The sequence below is a fragment of the Pectinophora gossypiella genome, chromosome 27 (genome assembly GCF_024362695.1).
Source record: "Pectinophora gossypiella chromosome 27, ilPecGoss1.1, whole genome shotgun sequence".
In the NCBI taxonomy this organism is placed as follows: Eukaryota; Metazoa; Arthropoda; class Insecta; order Lepidoptera; family Gelechiidae; genus Pectinophora; species Pectinophora gossypiella.
Window position 1 is genome coordinate 4,515,630 of NC_065430.1, and position 21,409 is coordinate 4,537,038.

The 21,409-nt window shown below is 40.5% G+C and overlaps 1 protein-coding gene across 3 annotated transcripts in view; it reads left to right on the forward strand.

Moving 5' to 3' along the window:
* The window catches only part of LOC126378983 (Kv channel-interacting protein 1), a 58,848-nt gene extending 38,461 nt beyond the window's left edge, over positions 1-20,387 (forward strand). For 2 of the 3 annotated variants that reach the window (XR_007568208.1, XR_007568209.1), the window contains exons 5-8: positions 10,368-10,577; positions 10,797-10,966; positions 17,162-17,236; positions 19,796-20,387. Coding sequence is in view for 1 of the 3 variants with exons in the window: in XM_050027556.1 (XP_049883513.1) it covers positions 10,368-10,577; positions 10,797-10,925 (339 nt within the window). In the remaining 2 variants the exon portion in view is untranslated. The remainder of the gene's footprint in view (positions 1-10,367; positions 10,578-10,796; positions 10,967-17,161; positions 17,237-19,795) is intronic. The other variant, XM_050027556.1, reaches the window with a different exon arrangement.
* The last annotated feature ends 1,022 nt before the right edge of the window (positions 20,388-21,409 follow it).

Genomic DNA, 21,409 nt, shown 5'->3' on the forward strand with positions numbered 1-21,409 from the left:
CCGTTGGTTCTGACTATTAGCCGTAAAAACACCTTCACCAACCCGCATTGGAGCAGCGTTTTGGAGTATGCTCCCTACCCCCTCCGGTTGATTGAGGGGAGGCCTGTGCCCAGCAGTGGGACGTATATAGGCTGTTTATGTTTTGCGGCAAATCTTCAAGAAACCATGTTATATCAGTCATCTGTCTATCAACGGCCTCCGTGGTCCAGTAGTTGAGCGTTGGTCTCACGATCCGGAGGCCCCGAGTTCGAATCCCGGTGGCGACATATCACAAAAATCACTTTGTGATCCCTAGTTTGGTTAGGACATTACAGGCCGATTGTCCGAAAGTAAGATGATCCGTGCTTCGTAAGGCACTTTAAAACGTTGGTCCCGGTTACTTCTTACTGATGTATGTAGTCGTTACATGAGCCATGTCAGAGGCTTGGCGGCTCAGTAATAACCCTGACACCAGGGTTGATGGGGTCGGTAATCCACCTCACAACCCACACATGAAAGAAATAGAGGTTTTGTTTAAGAAAACCACGGTAAAATGTGATTTTCAAAATAATTCAAAATAAGGAATTCAAAAATATAATTATTCAGTAGGTAACATAGTTACACTTTGAATCGTCAATTTTTACATAACGAACGTCTCATCCGCCTAAAACTACTGCAGCTTCTCACAACCTGTATTGCTGGGGAAAAGAAGCTGCAGAAGGGGCAAAGACGCGTTTTTATGATAAGTAGGAAACGTGCTTTATCGCTGCGATCATTGATATATAGCTTCAAAACAAGAACATAATATTCCATAGCCTTGTTTGTCATAGATTTACTACTGCCGTAGATTGAACATCAGCGCTCAATAAGTAGGACACAAAGTTACTGTTAATATAGCGACATTGACAGTACTTTACCTCAGTGCGCGATGAGGCGGCGAACTGGCAACACGGGGAAATGCGTGGTTAAAACTTGATAGAAGCTCAAAGCGAAAAATGAAGGATGGGACATCATATTTCTAATAAGTAACCACATTGTGCATGTTATCATAGTATAAACATTTTAATTTTCGCAGTAAAACCCACCAAAATTATTATTTTAGTTTAATATACACTAAAACAAGTACTCCCGGTCAATCCGAGTCGCAGTATAACCCCACCGCGTTACGAAGCACCACCCGCTAATAATATATATTGATGTGTACTTACTTTCTTAATTTGACACGATTTTATTATGAAATTACCGCTGTGTACAAGCTGCGCCAATCGCCGCATTTTTGTATCAAGCGCTGTATCTATCAGGTAGTGGTAAATCAATGTTGTTTATGGATACGCGAGACGATAAGCGGTGGGACCACGGCATAGAATAGAGAATTAAATAGAACGGTAACTCCCTTCCCCGCACCAATTCGTATCAGGCGCCGACCTGACCCCCTCTGGGTCTTACTTTAGTCTACTTCCGTTGGTCACCATGTCGCAGGCAACCTATCTCCGGAGAGAATGAGATGAAATTCAAAATTAAAAAAAAACTTCTTTTTTTCTTTCTAATGAACATCCTCCTATTATGCTTTTTGTAATTGTTTTGTGATTTATTTTTTTAGTGATGTTATTGTCTTGTCTTTGTGTGAGGCGTCCTTTTATAATAAACAATTTCTGTTTTATTCTATTCTTACTTACGTTGGTCACCAGGTCGTAGGCAACCTATCTCCGTAGAGAATGAGATGAAATTCTAAATTAAAAAAAAAAAAACTTTTTTCTTTCTATTTGAACATCCTCCTATGCTTTTTGTAATTGTTTTGTGATTTTTTTTAACTGATGTTATTGAAATCAGAAACATTTATTCAATGTAACTATCATGGAGAAACTTGTTGAAGGTCAATGTAACATTTTTGAATTTACGTCATTTCGCTACGTGTCATGTCATGGCTGAGGAGAAGAAATGACAAGAAACTGCAACAGCAACACATCTTTTAAATCAACGAGGGTACATTACAAGTTATTTAATAACTAGAGTAAATTGTCTTGTCTTTGTGTGCGTCCTTTTATAATAAGGAATTTCTATTCTGTTCCTTTCTATTCTATTTCTATTCTTAATTGCAGTAGCCACTCATGAAAATAAATTTTCATTTCATTTCATTTCGTGTCCCAACCTTTCGCCCAACATAACTCTCATGGACCCCTCTGGATCCGCCCAAAGACAAGCAAGTTTAATATAAGAAAAAGAAATGGCTACTCTTTATATTTAGAACATTTGTTACCCCCTATAAATATACTTATACAACTAGGGGAACGGGAAAAAGGGGAAACTCGCTACATCACCGCGATCAAAACAAGGACATTAAAATGTTACATCGAGAATTGTGACGCGAAATGTTAGAACTTGACTTATATTTTTCTTTAAACAATTGAGTTTGGATTTTTAAAAGGACTGTCGGCGTTACGACTTTAAACATTAAACATTATTACAATAACAACTACAAAATGGACTGCGTGAAGGCGCATGCTGACTCGAGTGATGAACCGACAGAGGTTAGTTCGTTTTAGTAATATAACAATTTAGTACTTAATATAATTACTATAACAATACGTCACAAATACAAACTTAAAAACTAGTACTAGTCGCGCTGATTGGCAATGGCCAGCCTTTGGACCAGGAACGAGCCGGAGCGGGAGTCACCTGTTTTCTCCCTGAGCCTGAGACCCAATTCTGACACAAAGATTTTGGTGTCCGCCCCCCAGCTACCAAAGGTCTCCACAGCAACGGGCACGAAATTATATGCAGGCAATAGAGCCAAAATAAGGTGACATAGCCGGCGTTCACAGTAATAGTGTTCTAACTCTGTTATAGTGAAAGTTGGAACTATTTCTCCCCTCGACATGGAACGACAGACGATTTGTTCCGTTTATGGCTGTGACAAGCATTCTAGCAAAATGGGGCCGAAGTGTGTGCTTTGGTCACAGATTTTGGCTGCAGTAGTTTTAGGCGTTTCGCGCTCAACTGGGCATCCTCATGCCTGTTGTCTTAAACGTTGTACCGGGTGAGAGCGCTCAGCGCTCCCCATTTGTCCGGCCAAGTAGTTAATGCTATCTGCGGCAAATCTGCAATAAGTCACGTCAAAAAAAGCACCCTCAAGTTGTTTTAAATTTTGTTCCCGGCGAGACCCTTCTGCGCTCGTCATAAGTGACGTCAAATGAAAAAGAAGTTTTAGGCGGATGAGACGTCCGTGTTGTAAGAAATGACGATTCAAAGTGTAACTACGTATATGATAAGAAAATGACGGGTATAACTTTAAATAAAATTAGGAGGTGTCTGCAGGAATCGCGGCCTACCTCTTAAGTATAGAACGGTAACTAACACTTTCCGCCATAGCTTTCCCCCTTTTTACAATCATCAGAATTGTTTTGTTGTACCATGACTGTTCGTTAATTCCTTCGATAACCAGAGCTAGAGACTAAATCCATGGCTGGTAAGGTGGTCAGTGCAACACAAGGCATACAAGCAAGGTAAGCAAATTACATCATCATCATCATCAGCCCATTAACGTCCCCACTGCTGGGGCACGGGCCTTCCCTATGGATGGATAGGGAGATCGGGCCTTAAACCATCACGCGGGCCCAGTGCGGATTGATGGTTATTAACGACTGCTAACGCAGCCGAGACCAACGTCTTAACCTGCCTTCCGAAGCACGGAGGAGCTCGAGATGGAAACGTTTTTTTTTGTGGTCACCCATCCTATGACCGGTCTTTGCGAAAGTTGCTTAACTTCAACAATCGCAGACCGAGCGCGTTTACCGCTGCGCCATCGAGCTCCTCTAAAGCAAGGTACGCAAGGTACCTACTATACACAATCACAGCATGAAATGAGAAGGCCACCATCATGACTGCTGCTGCGCCGGGCTGCAAACCACGGGACCGAGATATACCGCCGACAGTTCCTTGTTGAATTCACCAACTTAACGCTCAGCTGAGTTGAATTAGGTATTGTCCATCATTAATAACACAATTTCCGATAGATTAAACAGTTTCTTCACAATAAATTCACAGCAAGCAAATTATCCGTGGCGGACCCCTGGTCGGCGCGAACAGAGTGACGCCATATTGGTTTCGACTAATGGATTGCCTTTTTTTTTTTGACGTGACTTATTGTTGATTTGCCGCAGATGGCATTAACTACTTGGCCGGACAAATGGGGAGCGCTGAAGGCTCTCACCCGGTACAACGTTTATGACAACAGGCCTGAGGGTGCCCAATTGGGCGCGAACCTCGGCTCAGGGCGTCGTCTGAGAGGAAAAATATTTGAAAGAATTAATCGACCCTAGTGGGTCGATAGCGATAAGCGCTGAATGAGGGAAATCGTCGACCACGCCGGCGGGGTCGGTATCGGGGTCCTGAAGTGTTTGGTGTCGCGAGCTGATTGGCTGCCTCTATGGCTCTAATGGATTGCCGCGGCTCGCATAAGTCAAGACGGCAGATTCAAATTTCAGCCATGAGTATAGTTTGCGTGCACAATGACACAACACACTTCAGAATGTCACATTATCGTAAACAATATTCGCAACATGGAAGTGAGACTAGATATTCGCTGTGATGAAGTACCCACCTACCGTATTACGGCTGGCAACAAGCCAACCTGGGAGAATGTACCAAGCATTTCGCGCTGGTTTGACCTAACTAAGGCGGACCACACACTACTTCCATTAAAATCGAAACACATTATTTTTATTATTATTATTATTTATTTTATTTTCAGACATTTGTCCATAGTTTGTTAGTAACAATTTTCTTACTTTCTAATGTTAGTAACTAAAAAATAATAATGCACAAATCAGTCCTGTCAGTCAGTCTGTCAGTCGGTATGGAGCTTCATCCACCTGCGCAGCAGTGGAGAGTCCCATCTATCTGCGAACACACTCAGGATGGTGCTGGTGGTGCCCCGACACGCTGCAGCGCCACGGCAGCCCCACCAGCATCCTGAATGCGTTATTATACTGGACTCTATTTGAGACTGGACTTTATTTACTTTTATTTGAGAATTGTGAGGGCCGAACTGATACATCCCGCGAGATCACTGCGACCTTGTCAGATCTATTGTGATCTAAATCATATACATAAAATCACGCCCGTAATCCCTAATGGGGTGGGCAGAGCCACAAGTAATCAAAGACAAGTTGCAGCCACTGTTGATACGATGTCGTAAGCTGGATATGATGAACCTTATGGTGATAAGGGATCAGCCTATCGCCCATAACATTAGTCCATCATGTTAGAGGACACAGTCCCTCTGTCGGTTTTTACGACATGCCCGGGAAGACAAGCAGCTACCTAAATCCCTACATTTAAAAATCCTCCTCTAGACCGTTCCGTTCGAAGAGATCCAACGTCTTTTTGGGAGAAAGCTCCATGACTTCCTGGGGGTCCATTATGTGGCCCCCAAGTGTACGGCTTCTACTATGTATGAGAGCCTCACAGCTGCATAGCAGATGTAGTGGCGTCTCATCCTCCCCTAAGCAGAATCTGCATAAAGGAGACTCGGTCAGCTCCATTCTGTGTAGGTGCTTATTGAGTCTGCAATGCCCCGTGAGGGCCCTTATTAAAATCCTAACCTGCTAGTGAGAGTAAGGATTTCTCATGAGAATGCTAAACATTGTATGAAATATTACAAAAGGAGGGCGGTTGCTATATTTCAGAATATTTCAGTTTGTCTCGCCAAATTGTCAATCTTATTGTTTGCTTACTAAAATAACAAATACTTAAACAAAAAAACATGACGAAAAAAATTTAAGAAATAAAATGTTGCGCCTTAACAAGAACATAGTAATAATAATATAGTAAAATAGTAATAGTAATAGTAGTAGTAATATAGTAATAGTATAGTGTAGTAGTATATAGTAGTAGTAATTAATGCTATCAGACCGATTTATACTATATGTCTATTTGTGGAAACCTATAATAGGCTCCCCTGTACCTATCGTATATATTTTTTATATGTATATATTGGCCCCGATTCCTGCAGACATCTCTTAATTTTACTTTAAGTTATACCTGTCATTTTCTTATCCGCCGAAAAGGAAAGGGACGGATGATTGACAGCTCTTAATTTTAGGAAGAATGAGTAAATAAATGAATAACCCGGGCGAATTTTTAGACGGTTGTTTTAGATTTGTGCTTAAAATTGACGTGTGTTCCATAAATTTTATGCTTGTCGATTACCCGTCCCTTTCCTTTTCGGCGGATAAGAAAATGACAGATATAACCTAAAATAAAATTAGATGGTATTTACAGGAATTAGCACCATTGTTTAAAGTAGCTGTTGGTTTTCCGAAAATAAATACTTAAATTAGACAAATTCAGTACGTTCGCCCTTTATTTCAGCGATGCGGATTTTTTTGATTTAATTTACCGAATTTTACCAACATTATGAGATAACATTGTTTTAAGTTTACGCGGTTATTATCATAATTAAAGCACACATGGCACTTGCAACAGTGTCGAAATATCGAGAGTCTCATATCCCCATTTAAACGCGGTAAGAACCCGTTATTATGTGCTTTAATTATTATCAGATAAGTTTCTTTCACAGCCTCCTCTTTAACAGCCTCCGTGGTCTAGTGGTTAGAGCTTTAGGCTCACGACCTGGAGGTCCGAGTTCGATTCCCGATGGGGACATTGTCGGAATCACTTCGTGAGATTGTCCTTTGTTTGGTAAGGGCTTTTCAGGCTTGAATCACCTGATTGTCCGAAAAAGTAAGATGATTCCGTGCTTCGGAGGGCACGTTAAGCCGTTGGTCCCGGCTATTAGCCGTAAAAACACCTCCACCAACCCGCAGTGGAGCAGCGTGGTGGAGTATGCTCCATACCCGCTCCGGTTGATTGAGGGGAGGCCTGTGCCCAGCAGTGGGACGTATATAGGCAGTTTATGTAAGTTTCTTTCGCGCCGGGCCTGGGGCAGAAATGACCAGTCTCCTTTATGAACTTGTTTATTCTTCTTCTATCAACAACAACAACAACAAATACTTTATTGCACAAACAGGAAAAAACAAAATACAAAACAAAACAGAAATAGAATGAGTACAATAGGCGGCCTTATCTATCGTGTGGGTTGTGAGGTGAATTACCAACTTCATCGACCCTGGTGTCAGGATTATTAACTTATTTAGTTATGAATGTATTTGGATAAGTAGTGAAAAACATCACCCGTACAGAGGACTATCCTAAGTCGGTATGTTATCATACTCTCTTAAATTAAATTAATAAAAAAATAAAATTATTAAAAAAAACTACAAAAAACTACTCCCTCTCTTTATTTAAGAGCTGCGCTCTTGTCGGTAGAGTGATCGCCTTCATTACTCCATAGATAGGGCGTGTAGAATTTGTCAATCGGTGATGTTCTAGCTAGAGCCCTACCAGAATCCATTTCCTCGGCCTCCAACCAGTACTAATACCGCTGCTGCCCGGCATCAGGGGTGAGCTTTTGAAGTAGCGGCGCCCAAAATAAACTACTAAGTACTACTATTATTTAAATCAATTTTTAATGGTTTTTTTCTCCCGTGTTGCTCTATTAATTAAAGTGATTGTGTGTAGATGGCCTAAGCATACCATTTTACGATGTTCACACAAAAGTTTCAAGACTGGCAAAGCTAGTAAGTAGGTATTTTTACTTTTTAGAGTTGCTTTCGTGTAGGATGGAGATTTATTTGTATTCACTCAGGAGTTTGTGTGAAGGTTACAAAGTAGATAGGTGTAACAAAATAATAATTTTGTTACAGTTATAAGAAAATATATGTTAGAAATAGAAGTCCCTGTGGTACGGTCACGAGCATTAATATGTATACACTTTGGTACCATGTCACATTAACTTGTTTGACAAATTGAACTGTAAGTCTCACTATATGTCAAATGTGTTAGTGCGACAGAGTCCTAAAGTGGGTACATTATATTGCTCATGACTGTACACCGATTTGCTTCTCAAACGGGCGTTGGTTAGAACCCCGGTACCGGAGTTGTTTCCAGTCCAGGGGGGTTAAAATGACCACATCGAAGCAATTCATCTAAGAAAGCAATATTGCAATTTGACATTTGCGCATATAAAAGTAAGTGCGCAATGCAAACAAATCAAATAGCAGCAAATGCAAATGGAATTCTATAGTCTCTGCTTACCCCGGTGGGAAATAGGCGTGAGTTTATGTATGTATGTAGATGAATTGTTTCGATGTGGCCATTTTAACCGCCAGTTTTCACTAACACAGTTGGCTGGAACTTTTTTTTTTCAAACGTGACTTATTGTAGATTTGCCGCAGATGGCATTAACTACTTGGCTGGACAAGTGGGGAGCGCTGAAGGCTCTCACCCGGTAAGGCGCGACCATTATAGACGGCGATACGGCTCATCACCTATCACGTTGGTCTAACAGAAAGCTTGGTGAAGTGTGGGTACTTAGTTCATGGCGACGCCCCAATTGGGATATTTATTTATTTGTACACAATAGAACACAGAAAGAAACACACAAAGAAATCAGACAGTACAGGTAAGCTTATCTTTAATAAAAAAGAGATTTCTTCCAGCTGACCTACTACGTGATAAGGAGACATGCAGTGCATACTACAGATAGACATACCTACATAAGCGTACAAATCTTATGAAATTACAAGAACAATTATACTTACTAATATAAAGACAAAAAAAATAAAAATAATAACACAATAAAAATATAAACAATAAATTTAAGTAGACTTACATATTATATAAAAATACTACAACAATCGTGATATATTCGTGAGTTTATGTTATGTTATATACCGACCCCGCCAGCGTGGGTTGATTTCCCTCATTCAGCGCTTATCGCTATTCATTCTTTCAAATATAATCCTGTCAGATGAAGCCCTGAGCCGAGGTTCGCGCCCAACTGGGCACCCTCAGGCCTATAGTCTTAAATTTTGTACCGGATGAGGACCCCTCATCCGGAGGAGCTCGGTGGCGCAGCGGTAAACGCGCTCGGTCTACGATTGTTGAAGTAAAGCAACTTTCGCAAAGGCCGGTCATAGGATGGGTGACCACAAAAAAAAAGTTTTCATCTCGAGCTCCTCCGTGCTTCGGAAGGCACGTTAAGCCGTTGGTCCCGGCTGCATTAGCAGTCGTTAATAACCACCAATCCGCAGTGGGCCCGCGTGGTGGTTTAAGGCCCGATCTCCCATCCATAGGGAAGGCCCGTGTCCCAGCAGTGGGGACGTTAATGGGCTGGTGATGTGAGGACCCCTCAGCGCTCCCCATTTGTCCGGCCAAGTAGTTATCTACAATAAGTCATGTCCAAAAAAAGCTAGATATTATAGTATATTCTAATAGTACCACCCATATTCTAAGATACCTAGACACTGGTGCTAATTCCTGTAAATACCATCTACTTAATTTTATTTTAAGTTATATCTGTCATTTTCTTATCCGCCGAAAAGGAAAGGGACGGGTAATCGACAAGCATAAAATTTATGGAACACACGTCAATTTTAAGCACAAATCTAAACCAACCGTCTAGAAATTTTACATCCGTCAATAATCCGACACAATTAAGTAGACAGCACGTCAAACGGATTGCATACCAGCGACGTGGCTTTTGATTCGCCCGGGTTATTCATTCATTCACTCATTCTTCCTAAAATTAAGAGTTGTGAATCATCCGTCCCTTTCCTTTTCGACGGATATGTAAATGACGGATATAACTTAAAATAAAATTAGGCGGTGTCTGCAGGAATCGGGGCCACTGTCCTTAGTTATTTGAGGCGACCTTAAGGAAGACCTCGAACTCAACTCAAGATCAGTATTCTTTAGACGTCACCTCAACCTTATCTCGAGTTAACTCCAGTAAGGAATGACGTCACTACTTTCGTACTATTATGTTGGTAGTATGGCATGCTCGACTCCAGTGAGTAAAGTGCTGTTGAACCGCTGCGCTGGGTGCGATTGCACGCAGTTACATAGCTGCCCGCGGCTTCGGTGATTCGGGCCGGTCTCATGTAGCTTACTTTTATGTTGTCGTCTTTCAAATCTGTTACTAATACTAGGTTAAGCTTTTTGTTACTAACAAAATATGGACTACTTACTTAGTTTCCGAAATAAATATTTTGAATTTGAATGTCATCGAGTCGTGTGATGTAGAATGAAAGGAATGAATGGGACAGATATAATTTTGTCCATTATTGGATTGTCGTCGGAATGTTAGGGGCATTTTCTTTTTTTTCTTTTTTTAATACTATTTTTTTTTTATGTGATTTAAGTGCAATAAAGAGTTTTTGTATTGTATTGTTGTAAAAGGAGTCTAGATAATTTTAAATATCCCTTTTTATATAAAGTTCTCAAGTCGAGGACGTGTATTGTATTGCATTGTCTTTTCTCCTCAGGAGCTGTTAGTGACCCTCTCAACGCTGCTCCGCGGTTCGGTCTACGAGCGTCTGCGCTGGGCGTTCAGGTTATACGACGTGGACGGTGACGGAGCCATCACGCGGCAGGAGCTGGCGGAGGTGGTCCTGGCGGTGCACGAGCTGCTGGGCCGCCGGGCGCCTCCTGGCTCGCCGCACGCCAGACTTGACGACGCCAAGGCCAATGACCAGGTTAGACGCTGTATTCTTTCTCACTCTTAATTATCTCATAAACAAAACAGTTACTTACAGTACAAAATAAACTTACCAAACAAAAATAAAATTACAAAAATAACGTTGTACCGGGTGAGAGCCTTCAGCGCTCCCCATTTGTCCGGCCAAGTAGTTAATGCCACCTGCGGCAAATCTACAATAAGACATGTCAAAAAAAAGTATCTTTCGTCATTCCAGGTGGACCGCGTGTTCAGGAAGCTGGACCTGAACCAGGACGGCGTGATCACCATCGAGGAGTTCCTCGAGTCGTGCCTCAAGGATGACGTCATCACGCGCTCGCTGCAGATGTTCGACACGGCGCTATGACGTCAGACTGACGACGCGCTCACGCCCGCACCAGTTGCTAGGTAACTGGATAACTATAACCCAAAATGGATGACAGCAGCAGCGGCGCAGCAGCGATAGCGGTGCGGGGAGCGGCGCGTTCAAATGCCAAGATTTATATTGAAGTGTTCTCGATGGCAGCGGCGTACGAGCGGTGCGCTCTAGTCGAGCGGTGTCTCTGCGTTTGAAACTTGCCTTTTTGTTTCCTTTGTTCATTATAGGGATTTAGATCTTCTTTTGCGCGTAATAAATCGTACGAAACAAAAGAACTACAATCGAAAATGCGTTGTCGCCGTTTCGACATCGCGTTCATTTGAGACACAACTTTATACCGCCGCAACACCGCGCGATCTGGCCGCTGGCATCGAGAACGGAACAGCGGCCGCCGCGCCGCTCCCCGCACCGCTATCGCCGCCACATCGCTGCCGCTGTCATCCAGTTTAAGCCCTAACAATTATTGAGCGGCTATTACATGGTCAGGGGGGTTAGCCAAGTTGCCAACAACTAGGGACTTTCCAGGCTTCGTTCACCAAAAACAATATAGATGGCGTTGTTCAGTTTTAACGTGATAGTTGTCTATATTCTCATTACTTTAGGACTCTGTCGCACTAACATATTTAATGAGACTTACAGTTCAATTTGTCAAAAAAGTTAATGTGACATGGTACCAAAGTGTATACATAATTAATGCTCGTGACCGTACCTACATAATTATTCTTGGGTATCTACATAATGGCAGAAGCAGAATCTACATAATAAAATAATTGTTGCTTGATATTTGGATCGCATTATGTATAGAATTTTGCTACCTATATTGCTTCTCTTTATTTTGATCAGAATGATAACGGGTGGATGATGTAAAATTGTCCCTAGGTGTAGTAAAATGGGTCATCAAAGTCATCATTTATACCCAAAAACAGAGATAAAAATGTGTATGTCTGTTATCCATGAAATAAGAAGGTTAAACGAAGGGAAGTCTGTACAGTCATGAGCAATATAATGTACCCACTTTAGGACTCTGTCGCACTAACACATTTGACATCTAATGAGACTTACAGTTCAATTTGTCAAAATAGTTAATGTGACATGGTACCAAAGTGTATACATATTAATGCTCATGACCGTACAGCGCCATCTATATGGTTTTTGAGGAACGTAGCGTAGAAATTGCCTCATTTTTTATATAAGGTGACAGGGCATTCCCATACACGGCCTCCATGGTCCAGTGGACGGGCTTTGGGCTCACGATCCAGAGATCCCGGTGGGGACCTACCACAAAAATCACTTCTTAAACCCTAGTTTTCCAATAGCAATATTGCTTTTCAGATAAATTGCTTTAGTGTTGTCTTTTTTAAGCCCCCTGATGAAAGTCATGATGACATCATGATAATAATTGAGATTGACTGTGTAATTGCCGCTTCATACCATAGCATCATAATATTCAATATCATAGCTATCATATTCTTAATATCTCTTCATCACAAAAATCGAAACAACACTGTAAGAAAATATTTTTTATTTTATGTTTTTTTATTCTTACTCAGTACTTACTTAAAACTTATAAGTAGGTCTATGTAGTATTTTTCTGATAATCCCTACAAAACATAAACTTGTGAGGTGTTCCGATTTTTTTGATGAGAAGTGTACTTACTTAATTTATTAGCGACCCACTTCACTTTGATTAATTTAATTCGTCATACTTAATCATTATTTTATTAATTCAAGGAGTTAAAAAGGCCATATTGAGTATTTCATCTGAAAAAGCAATATTGCTGTTTGACATTTGTTTCATTATAACGAAACCCCTGTTATAAAATAGTTAATGTGACATGGTACCAAAGTGTATACATATTAATGCTCGTGACCGTACAGCGCCATCTATATGGTTTTTACCCCGTCATTAAGTGGGGGGAATGGTGTCAAGCGCAAACCCCAGATGGGTATGCTCCAAATTTAAAAATAAATATGCGTAAGTAAATGAAAATATACGTACAATGGTCCCGATTCCTGCAGACACCTCCTAATTTTATTTTAAGTTATACCTGTCATTTTCTTATCCGCCGAAAATAATAATAATAATAATAATAATAATAATAATAATAATAATAATCTTTATTGAACATAGGCTTACAATTTTACATTAATAAAAATATAGACAACTATAATAAGACCAATTACTCTAGATATGCGGCGGTCCCTGCACTAAGCTCAGCTTGTATCGCAGGGGCCAGAGTACGATTTCCTGTCAGGATTTACAAAATGGACACACGGACAGAATACAGAGCACTATGAAAAATTATAACTGCTTATATCAAAAAAACACAATAATGAAACATAATAAAAATATTTAAAATTAACAAAAATAAAACTTCTAGGTATGGAGTAATGTGTGTGTGTGTGTGTGTGTGGTGTGTATGTGTGTGTGTGAGTGTGTGTGAGTGTGTGTGTGTGTGTGTGTGTGTGTGTGTGAGTGTGTATGTGTGTGTGTGTGAGTGTGTGTGTGTATGTATGTGTGTGTGTGTGTGTGTGTGTGTGTGTGTGTGTGTGTGTGTGTATGTGTGTGAGTGTGTGCATGTGTGTGTGGGAGGTTCAAAGGGAGCAGTAGCTGTTTTTCGGCATTAGAGCCTCTGTTTCGTCATAGTTTAGCTCTTGTAACCAAATTTCGATCGCTTTCTTAGCCTTGGACGTGGAAAGTGCTTTTACGAACTGCAGAGCTCTGCAAACCTTATTGTAAAGATATGGATGTAAAAAGAAATAATGACGTTTTGAAAAGCTGGTACTAACAAAGGGAACGTAAACACTGAAAACTCTACGTTTTATCAGTTCATCATATTCCTGAGACCGGATGGTAAGCGAGTGTGTTCTAATAGTTGCTCTAAGTATAAATAGCTGTCGGACTCGCAGTACCTTAACTTCACTATACAAATCATCCGTAGGATACCTAAAAGGTTTTCTGACCATTACTTTAAGGACGGCTCTTTGGGCTCTTTCTAGCTCCAGCATCCAAGATTTGTCCGCACCACCCCAAACACGAATGCAGTACAAGAGAATGGATTGGCATATTGCTTTGTACACCAATACCAGAGTCTTTTTGTGAGCTGCGTTTCGTAGACGTTTCATTATAAATATGACTTTCCTTATTCTTCCCGATAATACCGCGATGTGTGTCTTAAAAGTAAGATTTTCATCTAACACAATGCCTAAGTACCTAATATTATTTGTGCGTTCAATCGATAGTGTAGTAAAATTAGAATTATTTTGAAGTAATTTTATGGGCTTAGAAAGCGGGGGTTTGGAAGCTCGTGTTTTGTAGAACGCTACATGTTTTGTTTTGGAGACATTTAAGGAAAGTAAGTTTTTATCTAGCCAATTTAAAATCATCTTCATGCCTTCCTCCGCTGTTTTGTAAACCTTGTCCCAAGATGAATCTCTGAAGATAATGACAGTGTCGTCCGCATAGCAAAAGATGTCAGCGCTGTTAAGAGTAAGTTCAAGAATATCACTCATGTAAATAATAAAAAGTGTTGGACCTAAGATGCTTCCCTGGGGTACTCCGAAATCAAGCGGTAGCTGGTCGCTCACTGCTCCACCCACTCTAACACACTGTCTGCGATTTGAAAGGTAGCTACGGAACCAATCATGGGCTACACCTCTGATACCGACATTGTGTAATTTTTGCAAGAGAATTGGGATTGATACTGTGTCGAAAGCCTTTGCAAGATCCATGAAGACACCAAGGCAGCAAAATTTTTGATCTAAAGCCGATGAAACCACATCAGTGAGCTCCAAAACTGCATCTTCCTTCAAATAAAAGGGACGGATGATTGATAACTGTTAATTTTAAAATGAATGAATAACCCTGGTGAATAAAATAGGCATTTCGCTCATATACTACAATATGTTCAATAACCCGACAGAATTAACCAATGCGAATATAAAATTTTGGAAGGGTTTACCTTTCTGCCTAAAATTATCGTGTGTTCCATAAATTTTATGCCTGTCGATTATCCGTCCCTTTCTTTTTCAACAGATAAGCAAATGACAGGTATAACTTAAAATAAAATTAGATGATGTGTACAGGAATCAGCATCAATGTATTGCTTTTTTAAATGAATCGCTAATATGGCCTTTATAGACCCCTGCCGAGTCTGCATGACAACCGCGCCTCGCGCGACGCAAATTATATCGAGCGCTTCGACCAATAAACGATACGAATGCTATCTACGTAGATGGACGTCAAACGGCTATTAGTCGAAGGCCTCGGTATAATTCGCGCCGCGCGCGGCGCGGTTACCGTGCAGAGCCTACTGGTGTCAAGTTCATCAAGTTACATTAAACGAAGCGTAGAGACATGTCAAGAAACACATTCATTTATTTTACACACATTTCGACACACACACATACATTTTCACTAGTCAATTCTTAAAGATTCATCGATTTATTCAGTTATTATTGCGCCTGCATGTTGTTGAGTTATAATTGCACCCGTATTTTAAGATGTTAACTCGAAACTTTATTCCTCCACTCGACTCGGCCTCAGCTGAGCACTTTGGTATTTTAAGTTTACATTTACGCCCTCGACTCGAGGACTTTACTCACTGGAGTCGAGCATGTCATACTGCCAACATAATAATAAAAAATAGTGCCGTGTCTCCTCCTCGACCACACTCGAGTAAATTACTAAAAATACCGATTTTGGGCTACGTGCAAGGTTTTCCTTAAAGTCGCTTCAACTGAGAACGGAGTCGAGAAAAGTTCGAGTTAATATCTTATAATAAGGGTGTTAGGTTCCATTGTCGGCTGGGCAGACAGCTGAATGATGGCTCAATTCAATGTTCAATAAATTTTCTTTTAAATAATTCTTTCAATCGAGGATATTATATTATTATGTTTGTCATTTCCATATCTCGGGCCTATGGAGTCCCGGACTTTTGGAAGGCGTGCGTGGGGCCAAAACCAACACGTAGAGGGTCCTTAAGATAATTTAATCTACTTAAATGTGGTGTTATTGTTATTATTATTATTTCTTACAACAGACGTAGCAACATACGTTTGCATTTTAATAAAATACCTTATTAATTGTGAGAAATTCAAATTTAGAATGTGTGTTAACTTTTTAAAACGATGATGATATATCCATTTAAGTTACATGCGTAGAGCTGCTTTAAAAGTCGTTTTATATTAACCCTGGAGTCAGGGTTGGCTCAAGACACACTGACTCAAAAAAAATCTCATCTCAATGAGGGACTTTCCAGGCTACGTGCCTTAAAGCAATATAGATGGCGCTGTGCATATTTTTCTTCGGTTAACCTTCTAATTTCATGGATAACAGATACATTCATCTTTTATCTTTGTTTTGGGTATAAATGATGAGCCTTTTTATAACACCCAGGCACAATTACATCTTCCATCCATTATTATTCTGACCAAAATAAAGATAAGCAATATAGGCAGCAACATAATTACCTACATAATGGCCCCGATTCCTGCAGACACCGCCTAATTTTATTTTAAGTTATATCCGTCATTTTCATATCCGTCGAAAAGGAAAGGGACAGATGATTCACAGCTCTTAATTTTAGGAAGAATGAGTAAATGAATGAATAACCCGTGCGAATCAAAAGGTACGTCGCTGGTATGCAATCCGTTTGACGTGCTGTCTACTTAACTGTGTCGAGTTATTGACGGATGTAAAATTTTTAGACGGTTGGTGTAGATTTGTGCTTAAATTTGACGTGTGTTCCATAAATTTTATGCTTGTCGATTACCCGTCCCTTTCCTTTTCGGCGGATAAGAAAATGACAGATATAACTTAAAATAAAATTAGATGGTATTTACAGGAATTAGCACCTATGTGATCCAAATATCAAGGGACAATTATTTTTATATGTGCTTCTGCCATTACATTGTTTTGAATAATTATGTAGGTATCCGAGTAATGAGATAATAGGTAATTATCACGTTAAAGGTGCACAACGCCATCTATATTCTGTTTGAGGAACACATCCTGAAAAGTCCCTCATTTAAGACCCACGACGCTCTTGGCATGCCACGGTGTAGCATTCTCCATGCTACTTTTTATTCTTTTTGATCATTTGGTACATAATAAGATGTAAACTTACAAACATTACAGTGAACCATCATTTGGCCGAAAATTCACCGCTTGGCCGTCAGATTGAACCATCAGAATGCGCATTAAACATAGATTATTGTTCTAGGTCTGGGCGCGTCTATAAGTTTCTGGATCCATGACACAGGGAACCCAGTGACACTAGAGTGGGCCGACAGACGGGGTGGGTAATAGGATAATTTACACTCACAAAACATACTATCATTTTTATTTTTTTTACCTTTGATTTTGGCCCCAGACTTGCCGGAAGGCATTGACGAGGCCTAAGATGGAGCGAGCTCGCCCAGAAGGTGCCTGTTCACTCTGGCCTTGAAAGCACCCGGGTTATATGCATTCGGAAATACAGAAGACGGCAGAGAATTCCACTCCCTAGCAGTGCGCATAATGAAAGACGCGAAGCGCTTTGTGCGACTAGTTGGGATATCTACCAAATAGGGATGGAACCCGGCCGTACGTCTGGAAGTCCGAAGATAAAAGGGGGATGGTGGAATGAGCTCGTGTAGATCGCGGGCACACTCCCTGAAGTGCAGTCTGTAGAATATTTATATCATCATCATTAATCAAATCAAATCAAATTATACTTTATTGCACAGAAATATACGTAGGTATATTTCAGTAGGAGTAGCCAACAATCAGACACAACACATTAATACAGCACAATTTATTGCTCTAGAACAATTTGTTCCCGGCAACCACTACCAGGGGCCTGTTAATAAAACTTACAATTGTAAATTACAACGACAATTTGGTGTTCATTACGTAGCTAATTTGAAGCTGCAAAATATTCGTGATCACACACTCCGCAATGTACATCAAATTGTCATTGTAATTTACAATTGTAAGTTTTATTAAACAGGCCCCAGGAAACAAACATTTACCACTCACACTCGCATGCGGGATGGTGCAACATTAAATAAATAGCTAAAAGTACACTAAAGTTAATAATATAATGGTGCTAATTCCTGTAAATACCATCTAATTTTATTTTAAGTTATATCTGTCATTTTCTTATCCGCCGAAAAGGAAAGGGACGGGTAATCGACAAGCATAAAATTTATGGAACACAGTCAAATTTAAGCACAAATCTAAACCAACCGTCTAAAAATTTTACATCCGTCAATAACCCGACACAGTTAAGTAGACAGCACGTCAAACGGATTGCATACCAGCAACGTACCTTTTGATTCGCACGGGTTATTCATTCATTTACTCATTCTTCCTAAAATTAAGAGCTGTGAATCATCTGTCCCTTTCCTTTTCGACGGATATGAAAATGACGGATATAACTTAAAATAAAATTAGGCGGTGTCTGCAGGAATCGGGGCCAATAATTACTCAATATAATATAATACGTATTTACTAAAAATATACCTAAGCATAATATAAAGATACTATTATAATAAACAATAGACTATACACACACATACAAAACAAGTATTGAAACAAATAAAATACATCATACATAATAGTAATATAGTAAGGATTCAAAATTAGCTCCTAACTGGTTATTGAAGCTCTGAAGAGAGTTAGCGCTTCTTACTGATTAATTTAAGAACTACGCCCTTATTGGTATAGCATTCTCTATTCTTGTCTCTCTCTCTCTCTCTTTCTCTTTCTCTCTCTCTCTTTCTCTCTCTCTATTTAAGAGCTACGCTCTTATCGGTGGAGTAATCGCCATTCCTCTCTTCTTCCCGCCAAAACCTTCACCTCCCGATACGACACGACCTGCACCTTCTCTTTTATTTGTTTCATAAATGTTCTCCTAGCACTATTGTCTATCAAAAGCCAATTCCTTCACATCCTTATAAGTTACAACGTTCACCTTCTCTTTAATTTGTTCCATGTAGGCTCTTCTTGGTCTTCCCCTTCCTCTCTTTCCTTGTAGCTTCCCCTCTACGATGTTTCTAATAAATTCGTCGTGTCTTATTAAGTGTCCAATCATCTTGCCTCTTATGTCCTCAATAACTCTCAATATACATGGTGTTAGTGACATCGTAACGAAAACTTTGAGGGATGATTCAGACCATGATTCTGAGTCGATATCAAGTGGATTTTTCCGTCGCAAAAATCATGTATTTTTTTAGTTTTTTAAAATTATTTTCAATTCTATACTTTTGCGATGAAAAATTTCACTTGATATTAACTCAGAATAATCAGCCGAATCATCCCTCTCAGTATTCGTTACGATGTCACTAACACCCTGTATAAAAATCTCAATATAAAATATGTAATTTGCCTCTTTTTCCTTACTCCTACTAGCACTTCCTCATTAGTAACCCTTTCTGTCCAACTTATTCTTTCCATCCTCCTCCAACACCACGTTACAAAGGCCTCGAGTCTCTCTCTCTCTGTTGTCAATCATCCGTCCCTTTCCACTTCGGCGGATAAGAAAATGACGGTAACTTAAAAAACAATTACGTGGTGTCTATAGGAATTAGCACCAATGTATGGATATGGAGCTAACCAGCGCCCTCTGTTAATGCCATCCACGTGACACAAGATACTCGTTGACTTGACAGGGTGTTAGTAACACCGCACCGAATACTGTGGGGGATGATTCAGCTCATGATTCTGAGTCGACGAAATTCAATAAAATGTTAGTGATTTTTTAAATTATTTTCAGTTCCATGAACCCTCCCCCTCAGTATTCAGTACGCTGTCACTAACAACCTGTACATATTGGACCTTATTGGCTGATTGAAATAAATAATCCTTTTTCCAGTTCCAGGAGCGCGGCAAAGCGCACCTACCCCCCTCCGCAGCCCGTGTGCCGCTGCGCACACGTATACGACTGGCAGATGACGTTTACAACATGGCGGTCGCGCGCGTTAGAGTGCGCTCGCTACCTAACGATCATCGATAACTTCTACAACGCGCGCGTTCGCCCGCGTCTGCGTTCTGTCCTGCTCTTCCAATTTTAGACTTTTGTAATGTTAGTGGGAGTGTATGTGTTCTTTGAGAAGGTGGGTATGTACCAACTTTGGTGCTTTGGTAACAACTTCAATACCTATTGAGTTTTGATACTGACTTTGGTAACTTAGTACCGAGTTTGTCGCTTTGGTAACAACTTTGGCGTTTTGGTAACAACTTTGGTAATTAGTTAACAATTTTGGTACTAAAGGTATCAAAGGCTAGGGTGACAACTTAGATACTTACCTACCTACTAAGGCTGCTGAGGTAACTAGTAACAACTTACATAAGTTAACTTACTTGGTAACAACTTTGGTATTAAAATAACAAAGGATGATAGTTAGCAACAGCATTATGGTACCAACTTTGAAACTTTAGAAACAACTTTGCTCCCAAAAGTCAAATCTCATTTGATGCTGGTACCAAAGATTGTTTGAAGGTAAAATTAAGAAATCTAAAATGATCGATCTTGAGAATGTACCCGCTTCGGGAAGGTTCCCAGCAGTAAAAAGGCTCAAAACTTATGTATAAAGAGCTTTGTTACCTAACCTTTAGGCAGATAAGACCAGAGTACAAGTAAAGCTCTAGCCGCTACTACAGAAATAAAACAAAATAAAACTTACCTTTGTCCGTTCTGCAAGGAAGAATATCCGCTGTATAGATGTGACAAGTTTACACAGACGCCTCTAAATGAAAGAGAACAGTTCGTGTTCGATATAGTGATGGGCAGGGAAAGAAAAAATTGGGTGGGAAAGAAAAAATATCGGGAAAATATGGGAAAATAAAATAAACACCCGAAAAATTCCCGAATTATGGGAAAATATTTTTTATTTCATTATTTTTAATCTTATTATTATTTGTATGTCGTTTCCATGTCTCGGGTCGGGTCTGTCATGGAGTCCCGGACTTTTGGAAGGCGTGCGTGGGGCTGAAGCCAACACGTAGAGGCCCCTTAAGACAATTTACTCTAAATGTGTTGTGACACCAACCGGCGATTATCCCTGTATGCACTATGGGAGTGCACCCAAAGACAATCCCTGGTTCGTGTAGGACTATTGCAGATTATGGGAACAAAAGGAACTGGGCTATTGGGTTGGGGGTTAGTGAACCGGGATACTGGGGCTATGGGGGACTATGGCGCCTGCTCGACCAATGTTGATAACAGAGATACATTGGGCAGGCGGTGACTCGTCACTCACTGGTTGGGCCACCTATCTAGCCGACGCGACTGGACGGCAAGGCAGCAACATGGTTGTGAGCATCTCAGGGTGTCAAGAGGTGTACACCGCTTTCTGCGAGGCGGTTTACCCGCCTTACCAACTCGCGACTTATGCATCTTCCACTTCCACCCTGCGAGCGTATAGCTCTAACGCGCCGCCCCAGCCAGAGGTGAGAGTCCTGCGGCCCCCGCTAAGGTCCACTCCGG